General features: G+C 36.3%; 2 protein-coding genes across 4 annotated transcripts in view; one reads left to right on the top strand and one right to left on the bottom strand.

The window, feature by feature from the left end:
- Positions 1 to 2,858, top strand: part of SHTN1 (shootin 1) — a 70,032-nt gene extending 67,174 nt beyond the window's left edge. For both annotated transcript variants that reach the window (XM_026096170.2, XM_026096171.2), the window contains exon 17: positions 928 to 2,858. In XM_026096170.2, the coding sequence (XP_025951955.2) occupies positions 928 to 1,132 (205 nt within the window). In that variant the 3' untranslated portion in view covers positions 1,133 to 2,858. The remainder of the gene's footprint in view (positions 1 to 927) is intronic.
- On the bottom strand, positions 1,940 to 25,057 carry ENO4 (enolase 4). 2 transcript variants are annotated; one of them, XM_026096167.2, is made up of 14 exons: positions 24,839 to 25,057; positions 22,561 to 22,689; positions 21,153 to 21,343; positions 19,421 to 19,554; positions 17,176 to 17,345; positions 16,810 to 16,956; positions 15,282 to 15,347; positions 14,495 to 14,557; positions 11,856 to 12,023; positions 9,989 to 10,114; positions 7,446 to 7,641; positions 6,387 to 6,454; positions 5,703 to 5,820; positions 1,940 to 3,603 (listed from the first exon to the last, which is right to left on the bottom strand). In XM_026096167.2, the coding sequence occupies exons 1-14, from the start codon at positions 24,983 to 24,985 to the stop codon at positions 3,431 to 3,433; spliced, it is 1,896 nt and encodes a 631-aa protein (XP_025951952.2). In that variant the 5' UTR covers positions 24,986 to 25,057; the 3' UTR covers positions 1,940 to 3,430. The 2 variants fall into 2 exon arrangements, with proteins under 2 accessions (XP_025951952.2, XP_025951953.2); XM_026096168.2 differs by having other exon boundaries at positions 16,810 to 16,941.
- Positions 25,058 to 25,386: the final 329 nt, after the last annotated feature.

The following is a 25,386-nucleotide window of genomic DNA, read 5'->3' as shown; positions in this document are numbered from 1 at the left end:
GCATATCCCTACCCGTGACTGCCTTGTTTTGTGCTGGTGCATTTTATCTAATCTAAAAATGTTCCTGCATGTTTCCTACACTAGTACAAAGCTTCTGGATATGCACAAGTGCTTTTAATGTTTATACTATGCTGCCAGCCTAGACAAATCGCCCTGGTGTCTCTGACCTTTTCCTCCTCTCTCTCTGTGCTCAGAGGGCTTTTTATCTACAAAAATATCTGCATTGCAGCAAGCAATGGAGACATAATCTTATTTCTTAAGTACGGAATGTAGGTCTACTGTTCTCTGCACTTCAGCAAATCCAGTAGCTACATTTTCAGAAATCATTCACGTTCTCTCACCGTAAGGCCACTAGCAGCCTGTTGGTGCTGAGCCACCACGGAAAATCTGGTTACTTACCTCTATCTCCCTAGCATGCAGTAAGGTTTAGTGTAGCAGAAGGCCTGTTCAAGCTGTTCTGGGATGCAGACATGGAGGAGAAGCCATGTTCTCCCTTCAAGATACAGGACTATTAGTCTATAGCCTACAGAAACTACGCCTTTTCTTTGCGTGCAACTTCTTCGATGAACATGGGGGAACGTAAATCCAGCTCTGAGAGGTACTGAGGGAAAATAGATCCTTAAGATTATTTTTAAACTGATTTCTTCATAGTCTTAGGATTTTTTCAGTGCTTTTTAAGTTCATTTTTTCTGTTAAATATCTGGTGTGGTTAGCTTAATAAATAATTCAGAAAGGGTAATTTGATTTACATTTAGTGTACTACTATGTGTATGTAACAGCTGTAATCTGTAAATCTGTACTGTACTTTAGTATACCTAGCCTGGTCATACATACCACTAATAATAGAAATGCTTTTCTTTATATTTGTGTTCTTTGACCTAAATATATGAACTGTTACCTGTATTCATATATTTTTTTTTCCTTTAGATCACCTAGTCATATGGGATTTACAAGAAAAGCTTCTACCAGTGAAAAAGAGACAGAATCTGTTGTAGTTTTAGATCCTGTTTCCACCAGTGGGGAGGCTGAAAACGTGCTACATCAACACAAAATGAATGAAGAAAAAAGTAAAGCACTACATAAAGAAACTAGTGTCAAGAAAATAAAAGAGACAGACAGTTCTAATTGTTAATTGTTATGCCAAAAGGCTGTAACTTTGGGGAATCTTTATCTGGACATGTAAATTGCTTAGGTGTGTTATCAGGGGCTACAGTCTGTACTCCAAACAGTTTTCAATAATACCAATTGAAACAGTCTTTTTTAATGCAGTTTTGTTATATGCATTAATGGGTTAAATAACTATGCATTATTCAGTCCTTTTCACATTTTGATTTCACTGGTATGGTTTTTCGATACTGTCAGTTACCTCTTCTTTAAAACTGTGTTTGAAAAGGGTTGTTTAAATTATTCTTTTCATGAAAAGATACTTGTTAAAGGTCTGTTCTAAAGCTTGCTGGAAGCCCCTTTCATCCCTCTTGACTTGAATGGTCTTTGGGTTAGATGCTAAGAAGGTCATCACACAAAAATCATACTTAGTATAGGGGGTAATATCAATAATGAGAAAATCAGTTTTGGACACACTGCCTTAAAAATATTTTATGTCTATTTAAAATAAGGTCTTGTAGGTTTCCTTGTTGCTGTCTCCACACAGGCTATTTTGACTATTTTGAAATTTAAAAGCACAAGCATAACACTTTTGCTTCAGTTTGTTTGCCCAGTAGAGAGCTAGTATGAAAAATAAAAAGCACAGGCAGTGCAGCATGCCATTTTGATAACAAGTCTTTTGGTAATGATAGCCAAAGTCAGAAGTTTGTTGGCTGAGATTGGTGTCCTCATCTGCATTAAAAGCTCTTCAAAGGGAGGGCCTTTCTCCTAGGTTTTGTTTTAATGTTACATAGCAAAGTTTGGATGTGATACAGCTGGAGTCTTTAGGTGCTGCAAAAAAAAAAAAAAAAAAAAAAAAAAAAAAAAGTTACTGTAGGCTCCCGTGAGTATGGGCTACATCTGGGATTCAGTCATTACAGAATTCCAAGTTATTTGGAATCAATATTTTGAGAACTCCCAGATCCAGCCCAGTGGCACTAACAAATGAACCTTTGCTCTGAGCATTGTGTAAAGTGGTGGCATTAATTTCTTTATTTGATAAAACAAAAACCAATTTGCCTCAACCCTTCTTTCCAGTGAAGACAACATGAGAGGTACATCATTTGCTCCACTGCCAATTCACATTCCATTGTAGTTTTTTAAATTCAACACAGTATTTCATTATTCTATAATGAACAAACAAATGTAATCAGGGATTTACTTAAAGAAGATTGGTGTAACTGAAACTGGGTGGTCACGTACTTGAATGCATTTGGATTGTTTTCTATTTAATGATCTGAAACAGTGATAGTACTAAAGGATGAATGTTCCAAGTTTGTTGGTTTGACTCTGCATGCAACTGTCTGGTGCTTTTCATAAAAATAAAATGATAGTAACAAGTGTGGTAGTTTCACATCTTTTTTGGTGTTTTTGCATGTCTGCTAAGAAAATCTTGAATTTGATCTAATTACTGAACTACGTATGATTCCTAAATTTGGGGAAATTTGTCTCTCATTTTGTTGTATATCTCATTTCTGTGTTTTTTTTTCTGGTGGTTAACTTTGCACTTAGATATGTTACACTTAATTTAAAATCTGACATTTTATGTATGCATTTTCCTCAGATTATTGCTGCTGTATTATATGTTCAAGTTATACAAAACTGGAAGTTTTTTAGAAAGTATTTCTTTTACTTAAACTATTTGTTACCTATGATACAAATTATTTATCTTTTCACTGTTGCTTATTAAAAAGACCACTGACAAGTTTCCCAGACCTTGTGAAGTTGACTTGTTATTCCCTGCTTCAGACAGACGCAGGCTTCCTATTGATGCAAATTACAGCTTTGTGCCCTACATTTGGGGTTTGCACTGATGCACTTGTGTTGATAGCTAGCTAGAACTGGAGCAAAATTTCCCTTGTAGGCTAGATCTAAGAGCAGCATTGAGGGTGTGTGGGGGGATGGAGCAACATAACAGTCAAGGCCTTTGTTTTTTGTAAAATGTTTTTTTACTGTTTGTCAATAGCTTGTTCTTTGTACGGAGAGAGATTTCTACTTTCTCAAAACAAACATTTAGTTTTGGAATTAACACAGAGGTATTTGTTTTTTCAATTTGTAAATACAGCACAGAATTTTGTGGTATTTTCAAACGATAACCACTACTCGATTAACTTGGTTTCAGCTAAAGTAATAGTCTCCTGGGAAAAGAGAAGCTAATATGTGAATGCTTTTTAAAATTTCTAACTAAAGTGCTTGTAAATAAATAGACTAAGTAATAGTCAATATATAAATTCCTTACTAAAATTACTATTTGTTAGCAATTTACCCAAAAGTTAATTTGGACAACCTAAGTCAATGTGCTGTCCTGTGCAAGCTGGGCAGTCAGGTTCTGAACCTGCAGGACTGGCTGAGAGGGCTGTGGAGGCAATGAATCCTGCTTTGGGGGAGGGAGTACATCAGAAAGTTGTTCTGGCTGTGGTTCTTCAGCAAAATCGATAAAGTCAAATCTTCCTTCAATCCCTGAAACAGAAGAGAAAAAAGAAACATGTTCTTATGCTTGTTGAAAACTTTTTTTTTTTTTTGAATTTTCTCTCATGCACTCAGATTAAAAAAAATGCAATGATGCTTACAAGAGTCTCTGAAAGTCTCGTCCTTAGAGACAAGGGCAGTTTCTGCATTTTGACTGCAGGATTAGAATGTGGTGCACAGCAGCCTGAGCTGGCATATTTATGGCATTCCCTTCTTTTGTAATCATCTCACCTTGCTGCTCACTCCTCTTGGCTCTGGCCATCCTCCCTTTTTTAAACATCTATCTTCTGCACTGGTACTCTTGCAACAGTTCCCATCAGCTGCCCGTGCCTTGCTCCTTCTCTATTCTAGCCTCTAACAACCTTATATATGCCGAAGTTCAGATGTTGCTCCCACAACTAACACTACCTCTCTTCTCGCTGCTATTTGTCCCAAATCTGTGACCCTCTGTTCTTCCCTAACCTCACCAATGCCTTCTGGAATATGCATGTGCCACATACACAGTGCCAGCCCCAGTTACTTCTTGGTAAAGGGATGGCCAATCTGTGATTTAGTTTGCAAGTGGTTCATGTGCCTTCTGGGTGTACCTGGGGGCTGAAACACAGCATCAGCAATGGAGCGACTCTTACACAAAGACTTCCGTGCAATCTGAATTCCTAACTGTGACAGCGGGCAAGGCAGTAGGGAGAGCTGAGGTCAACACTGTTACAGTGGACCCAGCTGCACGCCCAGTTCAGTCGATCTTGGCGGGACTGCTGACAGGTCAATGTCACCTCCTGTTTATGAACCATTTACAGAGTCCACCACCTTTCAGCTCTCCAGCATATTTTGTATCTTGCAGCCCAGCCAAATGAAGAGTTTGGTATGCAGCTCAGACACCCTATCTCATTATTTCCCTGCTGTCGATTTAGTTTTTGGAGTTTATTCCTGCCAAAGTAGTAACAGCTTCAGGAATTGTGCAATTTCATTTTATGAGCTATAGTGCTAAACATTTGTTGAACTTGCGCTCTTTTATTTAGGCTATATGCATTTTAATAGGTTACATATTAATATTGCCAAGGCAGTTAAAGCTTACAACTATTTATAATTATCTGTCTTATTTTTGGAAAACATAGTCTGTGAAATTATGTTCTTAGTACAAAGGATTTCTCTGTATGTTTCTGTTGGTTACACTGATAATATACATGCAAGAGGAAGACTTTCATAATTTGGAAAATAATTTAATAAAAATATTTTTGAATAAAATTTTTGTTCTATAGTGCCTGCATGCCAAAAGTTGCTATCCTATGTATCAGACATGGAAAATGACTAGAAACAAGAAGGTAAATGACACCATATTTTTTCCTTTTCTTAGTCGTAATAAATTTGTGCAAACTCTTTCCTTCCTTTCTTTCCATTCCTCGCCCCTGCCCCCCCCCCCCAATCCCCCTTGGTCTCTCTGCCTCCCCTCAAAAATGGATGCCATTATTCTCTTGATTGATACCTGAGCAAATGAGAAGTGGTTCTAATGAACTGTTAAGTATTTAACAAAGTAGAAAATGATGTAAAAAGAAGATTCAGATCCTGAAATGCAGAAAGATGTATGCAAGTGGCTAAGGAAATCTGGTTCTTAGGTTTTATTTAGTGCTTACCCATGCAATTGTAGCCTTCCTAATGCATTTGGTTGGAAATGTAACAAGAGGGTTGTGAACTGAAGTTCTGTTAGCAATATATGTTTAGGAGCTTGAAGAGGTTGGTTTTTTTGCCCTAAAATTACATTTTATCAGTTATTCGGAGTGTTATATGTATGGGTTTTGTTTTGTTTCTTTTGCACTATGGGCTTCAAGACTCCAACCAATTAATTCTGGAAAAAAAGCTTAATGTAGGCTACACCTCAAGAAGGGGTCTATTTTAACATTCAGTAAACAGATAATCCATTAGGACAACAATATACATTGTGGCAAGTGCTATCGTAGGTTTTTTTTGTCAGCGCTTATTTATAGTCTTTTGATTCCTCTTCCCTCCTGTGGTGCAGTTTCAATCATTCTCCCTACAATCTTTGTTCTTGTATTCATTGCAAGCTGAAAACAAAGTAAGAAAGAAGCTCATACGTAGCGTTCTATTCTTGGCCAGTTCTTCTTCTATAGCAAGAAGGCGGTTGTATTTGGTCACCCTTTCTCCGCGGGAAAGACCTCCCAACTTGATAAACTTGGCACCCAGTCCAACAGCCTTAAGACAAGAAAGTGCGTATTTTAAAACTGTACAGTTTAGGAAGTGAAGTCATTCTTAATTATTTAACGTGGTATCCTACTTCTAACTTAACAATCTCATTATCTTTCTACAGATAAAACAGTCCTTTAAATAGAAATAAAACCTGTTAATGAATGGAAGAGTTGTTGCATGCAAACAATAGTTTTCACTGGCCTATGAAATGGTATTTGCAAGTTTTATTTTAATGCAAACAGATTGAATACATATCAACATTCAGAATTTTTATATCAAGTATCGTTACTATTCAGGAATGTTTTAAGTAATTCATATTTTTATAAACTAATGCAACAAAATAGATCATACAGACTTTTGAATATACTCCCTGCTTTGGCACATTTTCTGTATCTTCTCCTTAAACCCAAAGATTAACTCTCTGTGGGGGGAAAAAAACAACTCTCTAGAAAAAGCCCATTTTGTAAAAGGTTGTTTCGTTCTCATGCAGAAACAGCCTTTCTCCTAAAAAACAGTTCATGATAAAAGCAGTGTTTTGGCAATTCTGCAATTGAACAGCTTTCAATACTTACCAGATCCACGAGACTATCATCAGAAGATTCTCCATCTGGACTTCCTAATATGGTAATATGTCTTCGACCTATATATAATGGGAGTGTATAACCTTCATTAGTATATATTTTTATATATTCAACATAGAAATTGTTTGAACTTTTTTTTTCTATTTGGGCTATATAGGGTTAAATACAAGCAGGAGTAAAACCAATAAAACCCGTCTCATAAAAAAGTAAACTGTATTAGTTTGCTACAATATTAGCATTAACAGTATGCTTTCTTTTCTTTTCAGCATGGATAAGGCTATATCTAACATCCATCCTAATTCTTAGCTCTAGTCAGTCTTTCTGGTAATGTATTCTCTGGGCTAGAATGCAGTACTGTGTATTTCAAATGTGCTCCTTAGTGTAGCAATGATTTTTTATCAGTATGAAAACCAGTTCGCCAACATGGTTGAATGAAATTTTAAGTTGCTATTTACTTACTTTGATATAGTGATTCTGGGCTTTCTGAGGAATAAGGAAGGAACTTAGATACATTAATTTGTCCATCTATTCCTTGGGTATAAAAATTAATAAAGAAAAATTTGATACAAAGAAAAATCCCAGACATGAACCTGCACAAGTACTGATTACTGTAACCACAAAGGCTTAATAATATATAGTAAATAATCTGTCTAAACTGCAATTTTAAACATTTTGGATTTGTTTGCATTTTTTAATTATTACCTAGTATTAGTCAAAATTCAGATTTCTCAGCTATATCACTTCTGTTTTATTTGGTTTGATTTAATTCTGATATCTAAATGTATGATGTTTTACTGTAGCATCAAAGGGCACTCACATTCAAAACATCCACAGTGTATTAGTTTGCTATAGTTGAAGCCCTGAATCCTGTTTTAAAATCCTCAACAGAGATTTGATAACCCAATCAGGAATTTTAGTTTCTTCTGACAAGCACTTTCTAAATTAGAATTGGCTAAAATTAAATAAAAAGATGTAACATTTACATGTATGGCAACACTGTTTATTGACTGGTAAGGTTTAAAACCCAGCCTTTCTTTCCCCCATACTCACCATCTAGAAGTCCAGTAAGTTCTATGAGATCTGATACCTTGGTTTGATTGATATATTTTAGGACAATGCCGCTGCATTTTGGTAGGTTCACGTCTTGATCAGTTATAAGTTTGGAAATACTTGTGGCTGCATCTTCAGCAATCAGGTAACATTTGGAACCCAGAGCACAACATAAGTTATTCCACTGCTCTCTGTCCTGCATAAACAGTCACATATATAATTGGAGTTTTAAAAACCAAACCCAATCCCTAATTCAGAAGGTTAAAAATTAAAAAAGTAACGTTAATTTGGATTTCATCCTAAAGGTACCCTTCCTATACATGTGTTATATTTTAAATGTGTCTACCTAATAAAAATTCATCACCAGCATTTTGCTTGGATTTTAAGATTTTGCCAGAAAACATAAATTATAATCTGGAATTAATCAAAGCTAGTTGCACACAGGTATAATTTTAGATATTTCAAATTAAATTAACTGTGGGATTCTGCTATTTTGATTTCATTCCTGAGATTTATTTTTAAAAATATATTAACGGAATATAAAATAATTTTCTATTGTTGGCTTCAGAGGACTCATTCATGTGTTAATATTTTACATGTCATAATATTTACTTAGATATGAAATAATGAAACAGGAGGCAGCCATATACTCAGTGACACATACCAAGAAAGCAAGATCAGAGCTGTAAGACTGACCCATAGGGAACAGCAAATAACAAAGCTCTCTTTACACAGAAGCTGCATTTATTTAGGATCTTCCTTTCTTGATTTTTAGTGCAATATTCCTATGCTATTGAGATTTAATGATAAGAATAAGCCAATAATCTGAAATAAGAAATTTACAATTTAATTTGCTTTGTGTGTGTCCATAGAATGCAAAGTTCTCATATTAAAAACACATACACTTTCTTGTTAATTATTCTGCAGATAATAATTCTTGGTCTACAGATCATACACAATTCTGTGCCCATTCTACTTGCCATCTGTATGAGGGTCCACTCCTACAAGGCTTTCAGGCACATATTTAAGTGAAAATGAAGTCATTGACACCTGGGCAAATGCTTAAAGTTAGGTACTAAAATGGTCTGCTGTTTGGCAATGAACTGTTGAATTGGTACCAGAGCTCATGCTCAAGTATCTAATTATCTGTGGCAAAGATGTGGCATGGGTAAATGGGCAGACTGGGGCGGGGGGGGGGGGGGGGGGGGGAGTGAGTCAGAGCAGGGGAGGCATTTCCTTTATTAGTATTTTATTTCAAGATGTCCTTCACTGTCTGTTATAATTCTGCACATTTATCTGTATTGCAAATATGTTTCTTCATAAGAATTCACAAGGAAGTTCGTAGCTCTGGCAGGAGTGAGGAATAATTCAGTGTTTTGGAATGTGGGTAATTCAGAGAGTCAATTGGAAACAGTGAGGGAAAGCCAGGCTAACTACGGAGTGAGAAACAGGCAACACTGATACTTGAACTGTGAGCTTTAAGTTCCAGTTAAGAACAATATGAGATGAATTTGCAGTTCATCCTTTTCAGAATTACTGATTCAGGCAGATTCACAAAGACGACAGCAGCTTGGTTTCCCCTTCATTCAGGTTCTTCATATTTTGTTCACAAACATGAAAACAAAAAGCACACATTTGTTTTAAAGAAAATAATGAGGTTTAATATGCAATTCTGTGGCCAGAACTAGTTTTTGTTAAGTTGTGCAACTGTAGTATATAGGTCTAAAGTTGTAGCTTCTGCTACAATTGTTTTTGTCTTTTTTGTAATACATAAAAACTTAATCATATATATAAATGCTAAAATTTAAGGTTATGTAATCAATGTCTTTCATCCATTTATATATCCATCCTGAGAACATAATTAATAGTATTCTATTTTATTGTTGTAATTCATTGGCCACACTCAGTTAACTCATGAAACTTTGATCACACTGTTAAATACATGCTGTCTTCCTGCCACTTTAAAAATTCTGTTTGCTGCCAGTTATAGGTTTGTTCTGGCTTTGGGTTTAAATCTCAATCATACAGAATTGCATTTATTTATTTTATTTCGAGTGATTCTAAGACATGCACAATGACATCCAAGTCTTTAGTTTCTTCTAAAAAATATATTATCATTTATATATCAATTTAATTTTAAAATTTTAATTTTAAAAGGTAATTTGAGTTATTTCTTCTTTGCATAAGAAGGAAAATGTGATTAAAATGATGGTGATTTACAAGTGGAATCAGACAGAAGTGTGTTTTCTTTTAATTCTTCAAAATATTTGTACTTACTATCCATGCCATGATTATTTTCTATCAAAAATTATGTTAAACCTATATGCAAGTTTATTTAGATTTATTCTCAATTACAGATATGAAAAGGAATTATAACATACATTTGTATACCATTATTTCTGTGCCCGTGGACCCTGAAAACAGATGACAACACTGCATATTTTATATGCTTCATAAAAATGTGAGAAGTTCAGTGATATTCCACTTACGGTACTTATCAATTTGAGAGGCCTGCACTGCAGGAAGGTCTCACATAAACTTACCTCTTTTCTTAAGGGATCTACTAATGCAATAATAGAAGGAAATTTATTAATCAGTTCCACATACATATCAACCATTTCATCAGGACTTTTGAAAGTTCCAGTGAGTATTTCATATTTTCCTTTCAGCTAGAAAGTAAAGTAAAAAGCATATAAGAATCGTAATACTTTAACAGTTACTAATGCAAGCGTACATATCTTGTGACACTAATAACTCCACTAACGCAGTGGATTGTGTGTTCTTCAGTAAGTACACATTCATTCGTCTGCTTTATTCTGTGTCTAAGTGGACAGTACTTTGTTATAGAAGTCCCTGCCTAATGTAAGAGTGGGCTCCAATCGGCTCATGCTAAACTCTCTGACAGGTACCATTCCCCAAAAAAGGGAGAAAATCTATTTCAGCATTTCCTAGGCAACAGTTTTATCATAAAGTTAGCAATATTTGATATTTTTATTAAATCATGCACGAGAAATCTCACTTTCACTTCAAAAAAAGGTAATTTTTAGTCCCCATCTTCATTAAAAATTCTAGTATGTGAAAGGAGTACACCCTCAATGCTCAAAAACAAGAAAACACAGCCTTTCCTTGCCCCTTTCCCCTTTCAAAAAAACCCTAATTTAAAACTAATCTCATTATTTTGGGAACCATAAGCTGTCATATACACAGATTATTACAGGCAGACTGTCAAATTGTGCCAGAATAGGTGTTGCTTTAATCACTTTAACAGTTCAATAATAAAAAGTTACGAAATTACTAATAATTCTTTGGTTAAGATTTTGCTCATTCTGGTATAGAATAGCGATATCACATTGTTTTTGCAAAAGATCAGATATTAATAATATGTTTCTTACTATAGTAAACCCAAACATACAGAATCTCATGAAATACTAAATCGAACAGAATAGCAAGGGGTTTTTTTCCTTCTACTTAAAGAGAATCCAAACTGATCTTGGAAAAAGGGGCAAAAACTTTTAAGACTCAGCCTGAGATAAACAAATAAGCTTTGTCAAATCAAAATCTTGAAAAATAAGAATTAAAATGAACACTGATACAAAATTAGATGAATGTTAGAGGCTACATACACCTACCATATTAAAATATACAGACAGGTGAGGGTATTTTGAAGAAAACAACAGGTGCAGTGTAATAAAATGGTGAAATAAGCAACTAGTGGTGTGATGGAATTATAAAAGTATACTTGTGTAAATAGTTCCTTGTTCTTCAATTTTGAAAGCAAGGTGGATAGAAGATAATTATTTTATTTACACCCTGTGATAGAATGAAAAAAAGACTATATGCCACTTAATACATTAATTCAAAATTGTCTTAGGGCATATGTGAAATGAAGCTAGTTATGTACTGTGTGTCTGCCCAATAAAAGTTTGCTACATTTGACACAGATTGATCAGAAAAATCTTAATAAGTAAATAAACAGAGAAAAGAAGTAAACCTGGCTGGTGCAGGCAGGCTTACACCATTTCGGTTATAAAAATCAAATAGTGAAAATAACAGATTTCCATAGGCAGACTGCCTTGGCTCAGTGAGACCCGTCCTATCCAAGGTGTGCCAGTAGGCTGGTACTCTGGTACTCCAGCATTCTCAGCACTCCCTCTGCATCAGGCCACTTGAAGAATGTCTGCATGGCTTGTCCCCTTGCACCCACTATTCAATACTATTCCTGCTACACTTCCAGGACAGACTCACGCTTATTTTATAAATGCACAGACATTCCTTTTGTTTTGCTTGATTACTACCTTGGAAAATGCAGTTGGAGCCTTATAGGTGAGTTTACAATGCAATAATGAATACTGTTAAAAACTAACTACATTCCTTTTAAAATCAACAAAATAGACATTGAAAATAACTTACGTAATCTATCAATTCATGAGCAGCACAATTTATTGCCAAATACATGTCTGTTCCTAGCTCCACACCTATATTATTGCAAGCTGTTTGCATTAGGAGTAGAGGTTGTTCTAGATTATCACATCCTGTTATTAGGCAGCCTAAGTGTGATATTCTTTTTATGGCTGGTGGCTGAAAGTAAAACAGAAACAATCATTTTATTAATATTTTTACATATATCATAAGTACAATCCCTGTCATTTCAGTCTGACTGCAGTCATCAATATATATATATCTGTTCTCAGAAATGACATTACCAACCTGAAGGACAATTCTTTATGAATGAGGGCTTATCAAGTGCTATCAGGTAGAAAGCTGCTAGTCCTTGGAAATGTGGCTAGTCATATAGTTCTTGCACTCATATGTCCAGTATTGGTTTACAAAAGCATTTTAAAGGCTCTTTTAACATCCACTGAGTTGTACTGGATGCTGTGTAAAAGTTTCTGTTGCTGTGGACCCCATATTTACCACAAAAACATATTCTCCACTTTTAAACTGCTTTTACTCATTTATCCTCGACAAGTTTGATATTGTCTCTTTGGAGTGTTAAAGAAACACTAGAATATTTCAAATCTTCTGGAGGGAACAAATTTTGTAGAGGGGAAGTATCTCTAGCACAGCTCTATCCTTTTTGAGAGTTGTCGGCCTCCAGAACAGTATTCCTGTGCACTAGCCACAAGCAGATTTGCACTGAGAAAATGTCTCGTATCTTCTTCTGTTTCCAGTCATTTTCTGGTTTTTAAACACTGAATTTATCTTTTAAATCTGTGGATTTTGGATTATAAAAAAATGACACTAAGTTTCCATGACATGAACAGGATATAGTCCTGGGTTTGACTGGAGAAGTTAGTTGGAAGGCATCAGTATTGAGAAGAATTAGGGAATTAACTACAATGGACAGGGCAAATCCAGCTACAGAGAATGCTGGAATGTTCCTTCACATACACAATTTTAAAAGAAAACATAGGTCAGATTGTTATGGGAGAAAGCATTTTGTAGCAATCTGAAAGAAGGGAGGGACAATCTATCAGACCTCGGTTTTCCAGAGTATTAAACTGCTGCAATAAACAATAAGAAATGCTGCAGTCTGCTTGCATTTCTTGTAGGATAGAGCTTAACTTTGCATTTTCATGTGATTTCTCCCCATGTGGTGTGCCTTGTTATATTCTATTAAAAGCACTGTATATCTTTATAAAAACATTTTTTATGTCTAGTCTTGACTGCTATTACTTAAATAAGTGCCTCCTAGCATTAAATGTTTAAACAAACAAACAAAACACAAGCGATCAAACAAACCAACAAAACAAAGGAAAAACTATGAAGATATGATTCAATTATCTTAAAGTATGCTTTAAAAAAATAAAAATACATAAGCATTCCATATATGATAAGGCATTATATCCTGCACAATACATGTCAGAAACATAATTTATTCAATTACTTCCACACCAAAATGAGTCTAACTGAAATTAAGTTTTCACTATTGTAAAGGAAAGCCCAGGAAACTTAAGCAGACGACCTTTCCTTCTAAAGATCTGCTCTGCTGAAAAAAATAACTGTGACTTTTACTTGTTTTAATGATTTCTTTCACTGCTGCATTGTCATTTTTCCTTTCTTTTCTCAAAAAAACCGAGCTTAAACTAACATGGCACTTTTGTCAGTTTAAAATTCAGTCTCACCAATACGTCCTTTAGTTTTCTCTTACTGAAATAAACAAGAGTATTTCAGAGAATCTAATGCATGGCTTCTTTGTGCGCATCTTAAGGAATTATTTTAACTTGCTACTGCAGTTTATATTGTGATAAGAATACAGAAATTAGCCACCAGAAAATACAGAATTAATCACATCATAGAAAAATGGTGGCTAGTTGACTGATGAAGACTGTTATCTTATCTAAGCAGCAAAACCGTAAGAAAACTTCTGCTCATCTTCTCTTCTGTGTACCCCACAACAGAAACAGTTCTTACCTGATATTATAATAGTCTCAGAATGGAGAGCAAAATCAGCATGGCATTTCTATCCCACCCTTTTGAAAATTCATCTGTAAACTACAGGTTTTGAAGTGAGAAAGGCAAAGATCATTTGAATTATATAAAATAATGTTCTGTGCACTATTGTGAGTGTTGCCCTTTTAACTAATGGTTTGTATCTGCCATTGTCTGTTACTTCAGGCAGGAACTGGGAATTTAATGCAGCATGATTAAGAGGGGAATTGTGCTTCCAGAGTTCGGACACAGCACGGAATGACAGGTCTTACAGGTCATAGTTTTACGGCCTACATGATCAAAGGTGCATGTTCTCTGCTGGTACTGCAGGCTTGCAAAATGCTCAGTTGGATGACTTATCAGGATTTCTGTATAAATAAAATTACAAGATTCCAGAAGAATTTCCCCTTTCTGTTATTGTTCCATGGGAAAGGAAGGTATAGCTAGAAGAATCCAAATCATTACATAAAATATGAGCATGTGGAGTATTCAAAAGTCTTGCCTTGACCTTTCCAAAATGGTAATGTAGATTAATGGTTCATATCTTAAGAATGTTTTGGTTCCCTGCTGTTGTTAATAACATGCTGAAGGCTTAAAATTAAAATCTCTTTTCTTACCAGAACTTTCTTCCCTGTACTACGTGCACCACCTTTCTTCCTGTCTGCTAGTTGAGGACTAGGCTGTTGGGAGTGAAGGGAGAAAGAAACAATGAACCAGTTCCATGAAAAATCCAAGAATAACACAGAGACTTCAATTAAAAACAAAAGGTAACAGAATTTTGGTCTAATGAGATTGCAAATATTTAAGTTACAAAGCAGTATTTAAGATAAAACAGAAACTATCAGCAACTATCTAGTTTTATGTTGTGGTAGTAACTCATTTCAAATGTATATTTCTATGTGGGCATCACTTGAACCATCATTTGTTTTTCCAAACATTCCCACCTTGCCTATTAGCAGAACATGGGCTCTCAAAAATGGTAATCTAGGGTCTGTACTTGAAGAATGCCAACAACATCACTTTGCAAAAAGCATATACACATATTGAGCTTGATATACAACGGCAGTAACAATGCTTTCAACAATATATCTTGTATGTGTGTAAGACTGACAGTATACAGTTCCGGTCCTGCTATGTTCCCTGTGAGACCATTTTTTCTTAGTTTACTTTTTCTGGTATAAATAATGAAATAGAAAGTCTTCTCATGTTTAGAAAAATGTTTTATTCTATCGTCATTAATTTAATAGCACCAAATGGACAATGTTTTACTCATCCGTTAGAGAAACACGTCTTCTATACTGTGCCATAAGACTAAACTTGGTAATATGCTAAGTCTCCCATGTGCAAGCTCACACAGGTAACAGCAGTAGAAAGGTCAAATGAAGATGCATATTTTTGTCTTACCCCTTTGCATGCAGGCTCCAATAGCCTCATCATTTCTCTCTGAATATCCAGAACCCTTTCTATACTCTGCAAATTAAACAATAATAATCTTCAAAACAAAGCTAAATCGATTTTATTCTACTGATATAAATCAGAGGGGAGAGGATGCTTCTTCTAAATGCAGACCCTAATATAAAGTCTTTTTTTTTTAAACTATAATAGAACTCCTTAACAAAACTCCCCACCCACAAAATACAGTCAAATGTCCAGTGATAAAGGGTTAGTAGCAGTGGAATGAACAGGAATGTTTGGTTATGCTGCTAGATAGGAAGGTAAAAAAAATGGTCTGTTTTTCCCCCGAAAGAACCCTTCCCACATGTAACAAGTAAGCAATGTCCTGGTCTGCCAAATATCTGAGAAGTAGGAAGATGGTAATTGCCATCGACAATGATGGCTCTCCCTAAGACTTCCACCTGCAAACTCTCAGAAAAATGAATGTATTTACCTCTACAATATGTTTAGGAAACAGAGGAAAAATGCTGTCTTTATTTTAAACACAGGGGAATGAAAGAACACTCCAATTAAGTGATCCATTTAATTAAGCAATCCATTGCTTTTAATAGAAGATTGTTTTCCTTTTCAGCTGAGTAAGGAAAACTTTAATGCTAACTTAATAAATCACAGTTCTTCACATTTTCTTAAACTGTGCCAGTATAGAAATACTGAAGGGGGCAGAAGTCAGTCACAGTTGATAACATATCAACAGAGGAGGAATGGCTAGCTTGCTGTTCCTTACTGCAGCAAACAGCTTGCCACTCTCCCATGAGCACTAGGAGGCATTATTTCTTTGAGAGGTACAGAGCTGGTAACCTTATTAAGAGCTCTTGGTGACATTTCCAAAAGTTAAAGAGAAACAAGCTCAGCTACTTGTTCAGGTCACCAGCATACAAAGTAGAAATTACAGCCTTAATGTAGGCATCTGTGCAGATACATTCTTTAATGCAACACATGGTTAAACAAAAAGGAATTGCTGATCCAGTCTGTCTCATCCACCCTTGAATACATTTTGTTCTGCTTTGTATTACCTTCTATCTTGACAATTTCGTCTTTAAAACAATTGGTTCCCAAAGATTTTATGCTTTATGGTGGATTTTTTTGACAGGTATAAGAGTTTTGTTGTTTTGTATGCTCTATGAATCAGATGATGAAACTATTTATAATATATTAATGTAAAAATCACATTTTAAACAGAACTAAAACCTGTTACTGTTGTATTACAGAATTCCTCTATGCCATCTTAATTGCCTTGATTTTTTGCTGTATACTAACACATACATTTTTAACTTGAAATCTTCATGTATCTTCATTTAAAATGCCATCTATTTACCTCTATAATATTCCATGCTTCATAGTTCTGCACTAGTATTTGTTATGCAAATAAACAGAAATGAAAAATAACATTTCTAAGGACTGTGTTGAAAAGATCTATATACTTATGTATATAAACAGTCTATAGAACATATTTATAAAAATCAAAATGAAATGGTACCTGTCTGAGTGATAACTGAGCTGGTGGTATGAGCATAATTTCCTTCATTAATTTCAGTTTTCCAGGTGAAAATTTCCCACAGTTCAAAAGACTAACCATTGGCAGTGGCACAGTCATTTCCTTAGGTGAATCCTGTAATTGAGAGCACTATGTGAAAATAAAAATGTTAAAAATCTTAACCATTTCTTGTGTATTTTCATTACAGCATAAGGCTAGTTCAAAGCCTGCTATAGTCAATAGACTTAAGGATATATTTTATGAGGTATATTTAATGTCAATTTCCACTAAAGACTGTTGATTACAGAATTCTAGAGTAATTGTGATAATTGGGAAAAACAAACAGAATGACAAAATAGTCACATGTACCTGATTATGTTTCAGCAGTGCAATATGTAAGTACAACGGGATATGGCTAAGACTGGCACCAGTCTTAGCTATAGCGAGTGATGTTCCCCCAATGGCTAAGCTGCCACAAAGCACTGATTCAATGGGTTCTGCAGGTGGGATTGTTCTCTCTGCACCTGACACCTTCTTCCCTACAAGATGGAGAACAGTAGCTAAATATTTTCTTGGTTTAAAATAAGTGCATTTATGTATCACAGCTGTAGGAGTAAATACAATATTCCCATTGCTGTACTGCACTCAATGTATTACAAAAGAATCCATTTTTTTAAACTATCTTGTCAATTTTTTTATACATGAAATTACCTTATGCATAGGCAAAGTATCCTTTCTCACTCTGATTTTAAACGTGTTTCAAATCCATTTCTTTTAGAGATCTTTCAGCCACTCATATCTATATTATTTTATCTATCTGTATTTATATGCAGTATTGCCATCTCATTCTTCAGGTTCCTTTCATAACCATGTTTTCACTATTCTTTATTGCACTCCTTCTGCACAAACAACTTGGAACATTACATTATAAGCTGATGGGGAGTACACATACTTGATTTCTTGTCATAATAGTGAGAAAAAAAATGTAGCCCTATTAGGGTCAAATTTTTAAAGAAGTTTAAGAAGACAGTTTTTTTTTAAATATTCCATACACACAGTCACGTTAAATTTTTCACAAAAAATTATTTCTCTTTCAGATACAGCAGAATAAGTTTTGTCAAAATGTTTTAAACCTGGCAGCTCTCACTGTCATGCTTATTAACTATAGTTCTTACATGAACATGTATAGAAAGCACCTATAAGAAGTTAAAGTGGTATGATTCTCAAAAATCATAAACATTGGGTATTTTTTAAAATAAATCTGTCTAACTAATTTAATTCCTAACAGGAGCTTCATACAAACTGTCATTTGCTGTAGAGGTTTTCAACAATAAAATATAAATACTGCAGGATACAACCAGGATATTATAAGACAAAATATGCCTAACAGGACTTTAACTGGATATGCAGATTCGTTTATACATCAATTCCCATACTATATACAGATTCTAAACTGCTTACATCCAGAGGACAGTGACATACATAGTGCATTAGCAACCAAGTACTGAGCAACCCTGATTAACTGCACTGTTTTCCAGAGATTCTTTCCACTGCACTACTTTTTAACCTGCCTAAATTACAACATAGATGCTACCTTTGAAAAGCATCTGCTAATGGAAGTCACCATCTGCTACTGCTCCACTGTAACAACAAGTAGCTATAATCATTGATTCCTAATAGTCAAATATTGTTTCTAACAATTATTATCAATGGCACAATCAGATAGAAAGAAATTACAGGTAACATATGTATCCATAAAAGCTTGACTAAAAGTATAATATATGGCATAATGATATCTGTATGGACCTGACAGCTATAGATGTTATATTTGAAGTGAAAGGTAAATTTACTGTGCGCACAACTAACATGTTCATTGGGAGGTTCTACTGAAATTATATGATAATTGAAACTACACTGATATCAAAATAATCATTTACCACAATTTTCTGCTTTTGTAAGAACTGAAAACAGGAAGATTTTTTCTGAGGATAATGCCTACAGGTAGCATATGATGCTTTTTTCCCTTGCCTTTTTGGCTATATATACTTACCTGATTTTTCTGCTATCTCACCATCGTAGTATTGTTTGCCTAATTCTTTTTCACTCTGTACTATCTTCCCCATCTCATTCCTTTCCTTCTTTTCTACTTTCACTTTTCACCTTTATTTCCTCCTTTTCTCACTGTTAGTGAGAAACTTCCCTTCCTTCCCTCCTCTTCCCATTCTTCTAAACTTCTATCTTCATGCCATTTCCGTTGTCCTTTTCAGCTCTATGATTCCCTTTTCTTTCCTTATCATTTCTATTCTTCATTTGCATCCTCCTCCATTCTTATTCCTCATTCTGAAGAGTAATAACCTCCTGTCTAAGCCAACTGTAAAACAAAAGGCAGAAACTGTTCAACTAATGCATGTGAATGATGAGAAAACTTTGTATTTTCCCCCTCATTTCTGTAGTAGAAACTGCTGTGATCAGAAAGATGATTTAGGACAGACAAACCAAACCCTCTGAAGAAGTGATACCACTCTTTAGGGCCCATAGGATACTTCAGAAAGTATATTAGCATCTTTATCAATATTTACATTGAAGAAAATATTACAAGAAAATCAACAAAAACCTATTGTTGATGCTTTTTTCCCCCCAGACAATGCAGCTGCTGATGGAACACACGAAGGGAGGGAAAGAGTGGCTGCTTCTTCATCTTCCTTTTGAATTTCTTTTTTTTCTTCTGCTTTTTTTGTAAAGTATTCACTGAGGGAAAAGGCATAATGATTAGTGGCTCGAAATATTTTTAGGCATATGAGAAGCAGACATAGGATACTGACTAAAGAACATGCTGGGAGGTGGATTAAGGGCATCTATTTGAGCTTCTGCCATGCACGCATTGTGTGAAGCTGGAGGAGTCAACAAATCACTTCGTCTTATTGGAACCATCTGTAACACTGGGCAAACAAAATGTACCACAAGCAAGTATTATAAACCTTAACACATAATTTTCAAATCACACAGAGTTGAAAGTGAGCTCCAAGCAGACACAGGGGTAGTAAAAGATACTATCATAACATTATGGCATACAAGAACTTGGCCTAGGTTGCTAATAAAATAGATTAGTTGTACACTGTTTACCTAAGAGGCTGCAGTCTCAGAGGTGGCTAAATTTCAGCCACCAATGGAAACCATATACATGGGTCAGAATCACCCAATTCAGACAGCGTATATAAGGTTATGCAAGTAATGCATTAAAATCCTCTTGAGACTTCAGTTGGAAGAATGTCTTTCAAGTTGTGTCCTATTCCCTCGAGCAAGGTTTCCCGAAAGACAATCTACTTGGATCGCAATTTTGGTCTGTCTGCTACAGCCTGTGTTAAGTGTGGCAACTGTTCCCTTCAGGGAGATGGTCGATAGAAACCCTTCAAACTACACAAAAGGATAGGCCACACCACTGCTTCCAGGATGAAGAGAGGCATAATGCTGTCAGGTAGTTCCTCTAATGCTGTAGTAAAAGTACATTTGGATATGTTTGTGATGCTTTTAACTTAGGTATTTTTCTTTATAAACAACAGATATATTTCTTTGTAATGGAATAATATATCCATTTTTTCTACTGTGGGATTCTCCTGAGAACAAATGTTTATATGAAAAAATATACAAGTGTTTATAAGAGAAATTATGTTTCCAAGGAAGTGTGCAACATTAATTACCCCAAGTAAGTATCCTTTTGGAGTGGCCTACACAGGATGATGCTACCAGAACCTGAAAACTATACATATATATGTATGTATCTGTATATGTGTACACACACATATAGCATAAATATGCTGTTTGTGTGTGTGTGTATATATACATATATATATATATATATATATGTTTTGTGTGGATTTAGCTCAATGCAGAAGATGCATACACACAGACCTTTCATACCACTTGTTTTCTCCAGTGCAATGAACAGAAAAGTGGAGTAGCCATCTGAAAAAAGCCCCCACCGATTTAAACTGGTACTGAACAAGTTTCTTAATCAGGGGCCTCTGGCTCATGAACATGTGTCTATGCATTTTTTTCTTAGAGACCTCTATTTTCTATCCCACAAAGATCTAATTTCCATGAGTTTTTGTACAAAGTGGCATGATTTTCATATTATCTAATTACAAATTAAAGCAGTAGGAAATAGGATAGTGCAATGTATCTGAGATGGACATCACATCCTAAAAGTATATAAAGAATAACATTAGAAATCATACAGAATACTGAATATATTTTTCATTTTCAAAATAAGTATGTAGTGTATATTTCAAATGCAGTAATTTGTTTTGCAGTAGCATAAAGTAATAGAAAAAATATGCAAGCCTTACCCAAGTATCTTATCAACTTCACGCTGGTCAGTGGGCTTCAAGTCTCTTAGCATTGTGTTCAGTGATTCATTCACCCATTCCACAGCAGTGTTAACAGAGTCATTTCTTTCTTTCTCGTCAGCCTCAGTTGCTTCAGATAAAGCATTTTCAAGTATTTGAGAATGAGAAGAGATTACAGTGGAACAAATCCTCTGCAAAATAGTGTAAAAAGGCTTAAAACACTCTTTCATTTCTAACTTGGAAAGAATGAGAAATACATGTCCTTACCTATTCTACAAGTACCTATCTCCAAATCCAGTTTGCTCCACTTACTTATCTTTTTCATCCAGCATCTCTTTGTTGTTTTTTTATACTTTGGTAAACACAGACTTTATCAAAGTTTCTCAAACTAAACGAAAACAATTTAGGCATAAATCTCCTGACAGATCTGTTTATCACATACATTTTGTTCTGAGAACAGAATGGAGTTAATTTTAAGGACTATATTGTCATTATGACATCTTTTATTGCAGCTGTTACCACGCTTTACCACCATTTATATTTAGTGCTATCATTCATACTCACACTTTGTCTTAATTATTGAGGTAATTTAAACATGTATCTCCATATGGATGAACAATACCTATAAAACTCACTTAATAGAGAAGTCATTTACACATATCATAGAGCTGGCTGCATTAACAATATTAACTTTACATACTATGAATACCTTTGAAAGTATACTTAATTTCTTTAAATTGTCTCCTTTTTAGTATCAAGAATGTAGTGATTCATAGTTTAACTGAGGAAAAGAGTAAATAACTACACCACAGTATTAGGAGCTGCAAATAGAATAATCTTGGATATTTCAGGTTGGCAGAGGGGAAATGCAGCATCAGTTTTGCATTGCAGGTGCTTACATAGGTATGTTTGACTTAACTATCACCAACATCAACCTATTTGCTCAATATTGCTAAAAGTTCCTTCAGCTATACTATTTTGACACTGTACTATATTTTTGTTAGACTGCTGTAGCAATAAAGATATAAGGATTTGAGAATAAGAAGAAAGAAAAATGTACAGGAAAATGAACTTACAGGGTTAGGTACGGGGTACAAGAAAAAGCACCAGGATGTATTGTAAGACAAGCAAAAGTTTAACATGCAAAGATGCGCTGTCACATGTGGCTCACAAAACACAGTGAGGTATTGTTTAATTCATGAAGTTTGTATAGTTGGTGTCATCATCTAACTTTTCATAGTATTTTTTTCCTGCGTTGCAAGGACCATTTACTCAACTGTTAAGCCCTGTGGAATCATATTCTTTCATTAAAGATAGAAACTAAAATGTTCATTACAATGGGAGTAGGAGTAACTCTCCCTGATAGTCTTTTATTAAAATAAACAAGACAGAAAGATGCACCTCATACCTTCTCATAATTTTTAATTATACAGTATATTTCCACTTCTAATGTTGGTCGACCAACTCCATCAAGGACTTTTCTTCCAACTAATTTGCATATTACCGGAGCTTTTGAAAATTTAGAAAAGTAGTTAGCCTTAAATAAGAGAGAGAGAACTTCATTAGAAGCCAATATCTGTGTAAACAGGTTTTTATTCCATTAAATAAATGAAATTTAAATTAAATCCACCACGGAGTAAATCCATTTACAAGTGCCAGTATTCAACATCTTTCTGTTACATCTCACTTTTATTTCTGTAACATCTCCTTAGGAACCATTCCAGATGAGCCAGATCCACCTCAGATCAAAGGCTGCACAGGCACATCAGGTTATATGACTGTGTTTTATTTGGCAAAGTTAGTGATGCAGATCAAAATCTCCTTAACCCTCCTAGAAAATATGATCTGTCCAAAGTTTAGATTTACACTGAAATCAAAAAGAATCATGTATTTTGAGAATGTATTTCTTGTCCATAGAACTATAGAAAGTACTTAGTGTCATATATCTAACAATGTTTCAAGTTTGCTTGGTCAAAATAATATATAGAACAGCTCATGTGTCTCAATCAGGCTCTGATTACGTGGCTGAATGTTAATCATCTAAATAGGTAGAAGACTTAATCTGCAAGGAAGGGAAGTTTGTTAGTTCCTCTATCCCAGTGCTAACCACTCCTTTTATAGCCTCCTCCCTCACACAGCATGCTTGATGTAAGGTTATTTATCCTGGTGATCAAACTCTCCTAATTGGAAGAAGTGGTTTTTGGTTGGACAGAACTGAGCTAACAAGCCAGGCACAGTTTTAAGTTGCTGTGGGCATGCTGCACCTAAGAACAGGGTACAAGGCAACTGATGCAGCTAGCAGACAGCGCTCCACAGTAAAGCTGGAATTTTAGGTTAGCAGTCTTTGACCCTTGTGAGAAAGGTGGAAATCTAGTATTCTGGTAAGCCGAGTTCTCTTCTTTTTCCATTGTGGTATTTCATGGGCCTGAGGAACTGATATCATCTGACTATGAGAATATGTTTTTGGCTCTGTTGGACACTGATTTTACTTTACATATTATGATTAAATTGACACCTGAGGTTTACTGCATACTTTTTTTCTTGCTTCATTCCTTAGCCTAGCATGAAAGACAGTCGCCAAAGCATGACTTATCAGATGGAGAAACCACAAAACATATATAGCTATGTAGAGAAGGAAGACATGTAACCATCAAATATTGTAAATCAGTTTCAATTATTCTACAACTGTCTGAATAGCAGTATATTGTTTCATTGGGGGTGGGGAGTAGCAAAGCAAGAGCAGATGTTACTAGTTCCAGTCCCACTGGCAATGGCAAAACATTTGGGAGACAGGAAACAGTACAAAAGCTGTGGTCAACCTTGTAATGTTTTATTTCCACAGGCACTTTCACATCAAAGAAGATAGTATAAATTATTTTTTTAGAGTTGCACACTATTTATATTGTTGGCAATTCCAGCATAATTAGATAAAACTGGTTTGATTCTTGTCCTTTCACTCAAGCCAGTTTTTCAAGAACAGCAGCAGTCTGAATATTGCCCAGTGTCCTTTTATTGTCACCAGTCTGAGTCATCATTGTGTTGAGCAGATTAGGGATGCCCATCTACAGAATCCCAAGGCAAAATACCTTCCACTTTTGTAAATATACTACCTGGCATAGAGCAAAAAGCTCTGCTACTGTGCTAATGTATCTGGACCAGTGTCAAAGCGCCATTGGTCCCAAGAGATAAGAAACATTAAACCATCACAAAGCTTACTTGAGTCAGTGGAAAATTATTTTAAGTCTAACTGTGGTCAAGTAAGTGTCAAGCTCCTCTCGTGAACCTTTTGCTCTATTGAACCTGAGTGCACACACAGGGCACAAGTGCAGGAAATGCATCTCCTTGTCGGAGGCGAGAGCCAAGGCCTGCACCCACACGAGGTGGGCGCACACCGCGTGCTCCCAGCGGAGCCTCAACAGATGGCAGCTAGCAACGGACACCCGCCGCCGGGGCGCGCAGGGCAGCTCGGGGCGGCAGCCCCTCGCGCTCAGCCAGCACCAGCGCTCACCACACCTTCCCCAGACACCGAGGCAGGGCCAGAAAAGCTGCCTGAGCAGCGAGGAGAGCCCTCGCTCCGCCACAGCGCAGGGCCGCCACGCGGGGGCAGGGCAGGCGGCTGGCGCCTGCGCACTAGTCGCCCGCCGCGGCCACGGGGACGCTTGCGCACTGTCCCTCCCCAGCGGTACCAAGTCCCCGTAGAGGTCTGTGGGGCGCAGGAGGAAGAGGGCGTTGAGTGCTTCTTCCAGGCGCTGGGGGACCTCGCGGCTTCGGTAGTACTCCACCGCGTCCCGCCCCAGCCTCTGGAGCTGCCGCCTGTCGCTGTCGGGCTCCATCGTCGGGCTGGGCCGGCTGCTAGGAGACGGCGGCCGCGCCGCGCTCTCGCGAGACCTGCCCACCCGGCGGGCGCCTCTGCCCCCGCCCCTCCCCCGCCCGGCGCGGCCCCGGCTGTCCGCTGGGGAGCTCCGTGGGCCCCTGCGGGGGGGCAGCGCCTTTTGGGGGGGGGCTTCTGGGCTGCGCGGTGACTAGTGCTTTGTTCGGGCTGAAACGGTAACTAATATCCTGCGATTGCCCTTGCTGTAAGTGGGTTCTCTCCTGGGCTAAGCTTGGTTAGAGAAATCAGGGTTTTTAAAGTGTTTTTTTGCTTTATACATGCAGCTTCTGTGCTTTCCTCAGAGGCTGGTTATGGTCTTCAAAGTCAGAATGCCTAAAGCAGATACTCTCTATTTTAAAAAAT

This window comes from Dromaius novaehollandiae, chromosome 6 (assembly GCF_036370855.1).
Source record: "Dromaius novaehollandiae isolate bDroNov1 chromosome 6, bDroNov1.hap1, whole genome shotgun sequence".
In the NCBI taxonomy this organism is placed as follows: Eukaryota; Metazoa; Chordata; class Aves; order Casuariiformes; family Dromaiidae; genus Dromaius; species Dromaius novaehollandiae.
Note: the sequence above shows the minus strand (reverse complement) of the source record. Positions and strands in the feature narration are given on the sequence as shown.

What these genes read in the sequence shown, in the direction of transcription:
- ENO4 (XM_026096167.2), bottom strand. Translation starts at nt 24,985, where the DNA reads ATGGAGCCCGACAGCGACAGGCGGCAGCTCCAGAGGCTGGGGCGGGAC. An exon ending in TGGAGCCTGCATGCAAAGGG is followed by an intron (nt 14,558 to 15,281) that starts GTAAGACAAAAA and finishes CACTCCCAACAG; the next exon opens with CCTAGTCCTCAACTAGCAGA. An exon ending in GGCCAAGAATAGAACGCTAC is followed by an intron (nt 3,604 to 5,702) that starts GTATGAGCTTCT and finishes CTTCTGTTTCAG; the next exon opens with GGATTGAAGGAAGATTTGAC.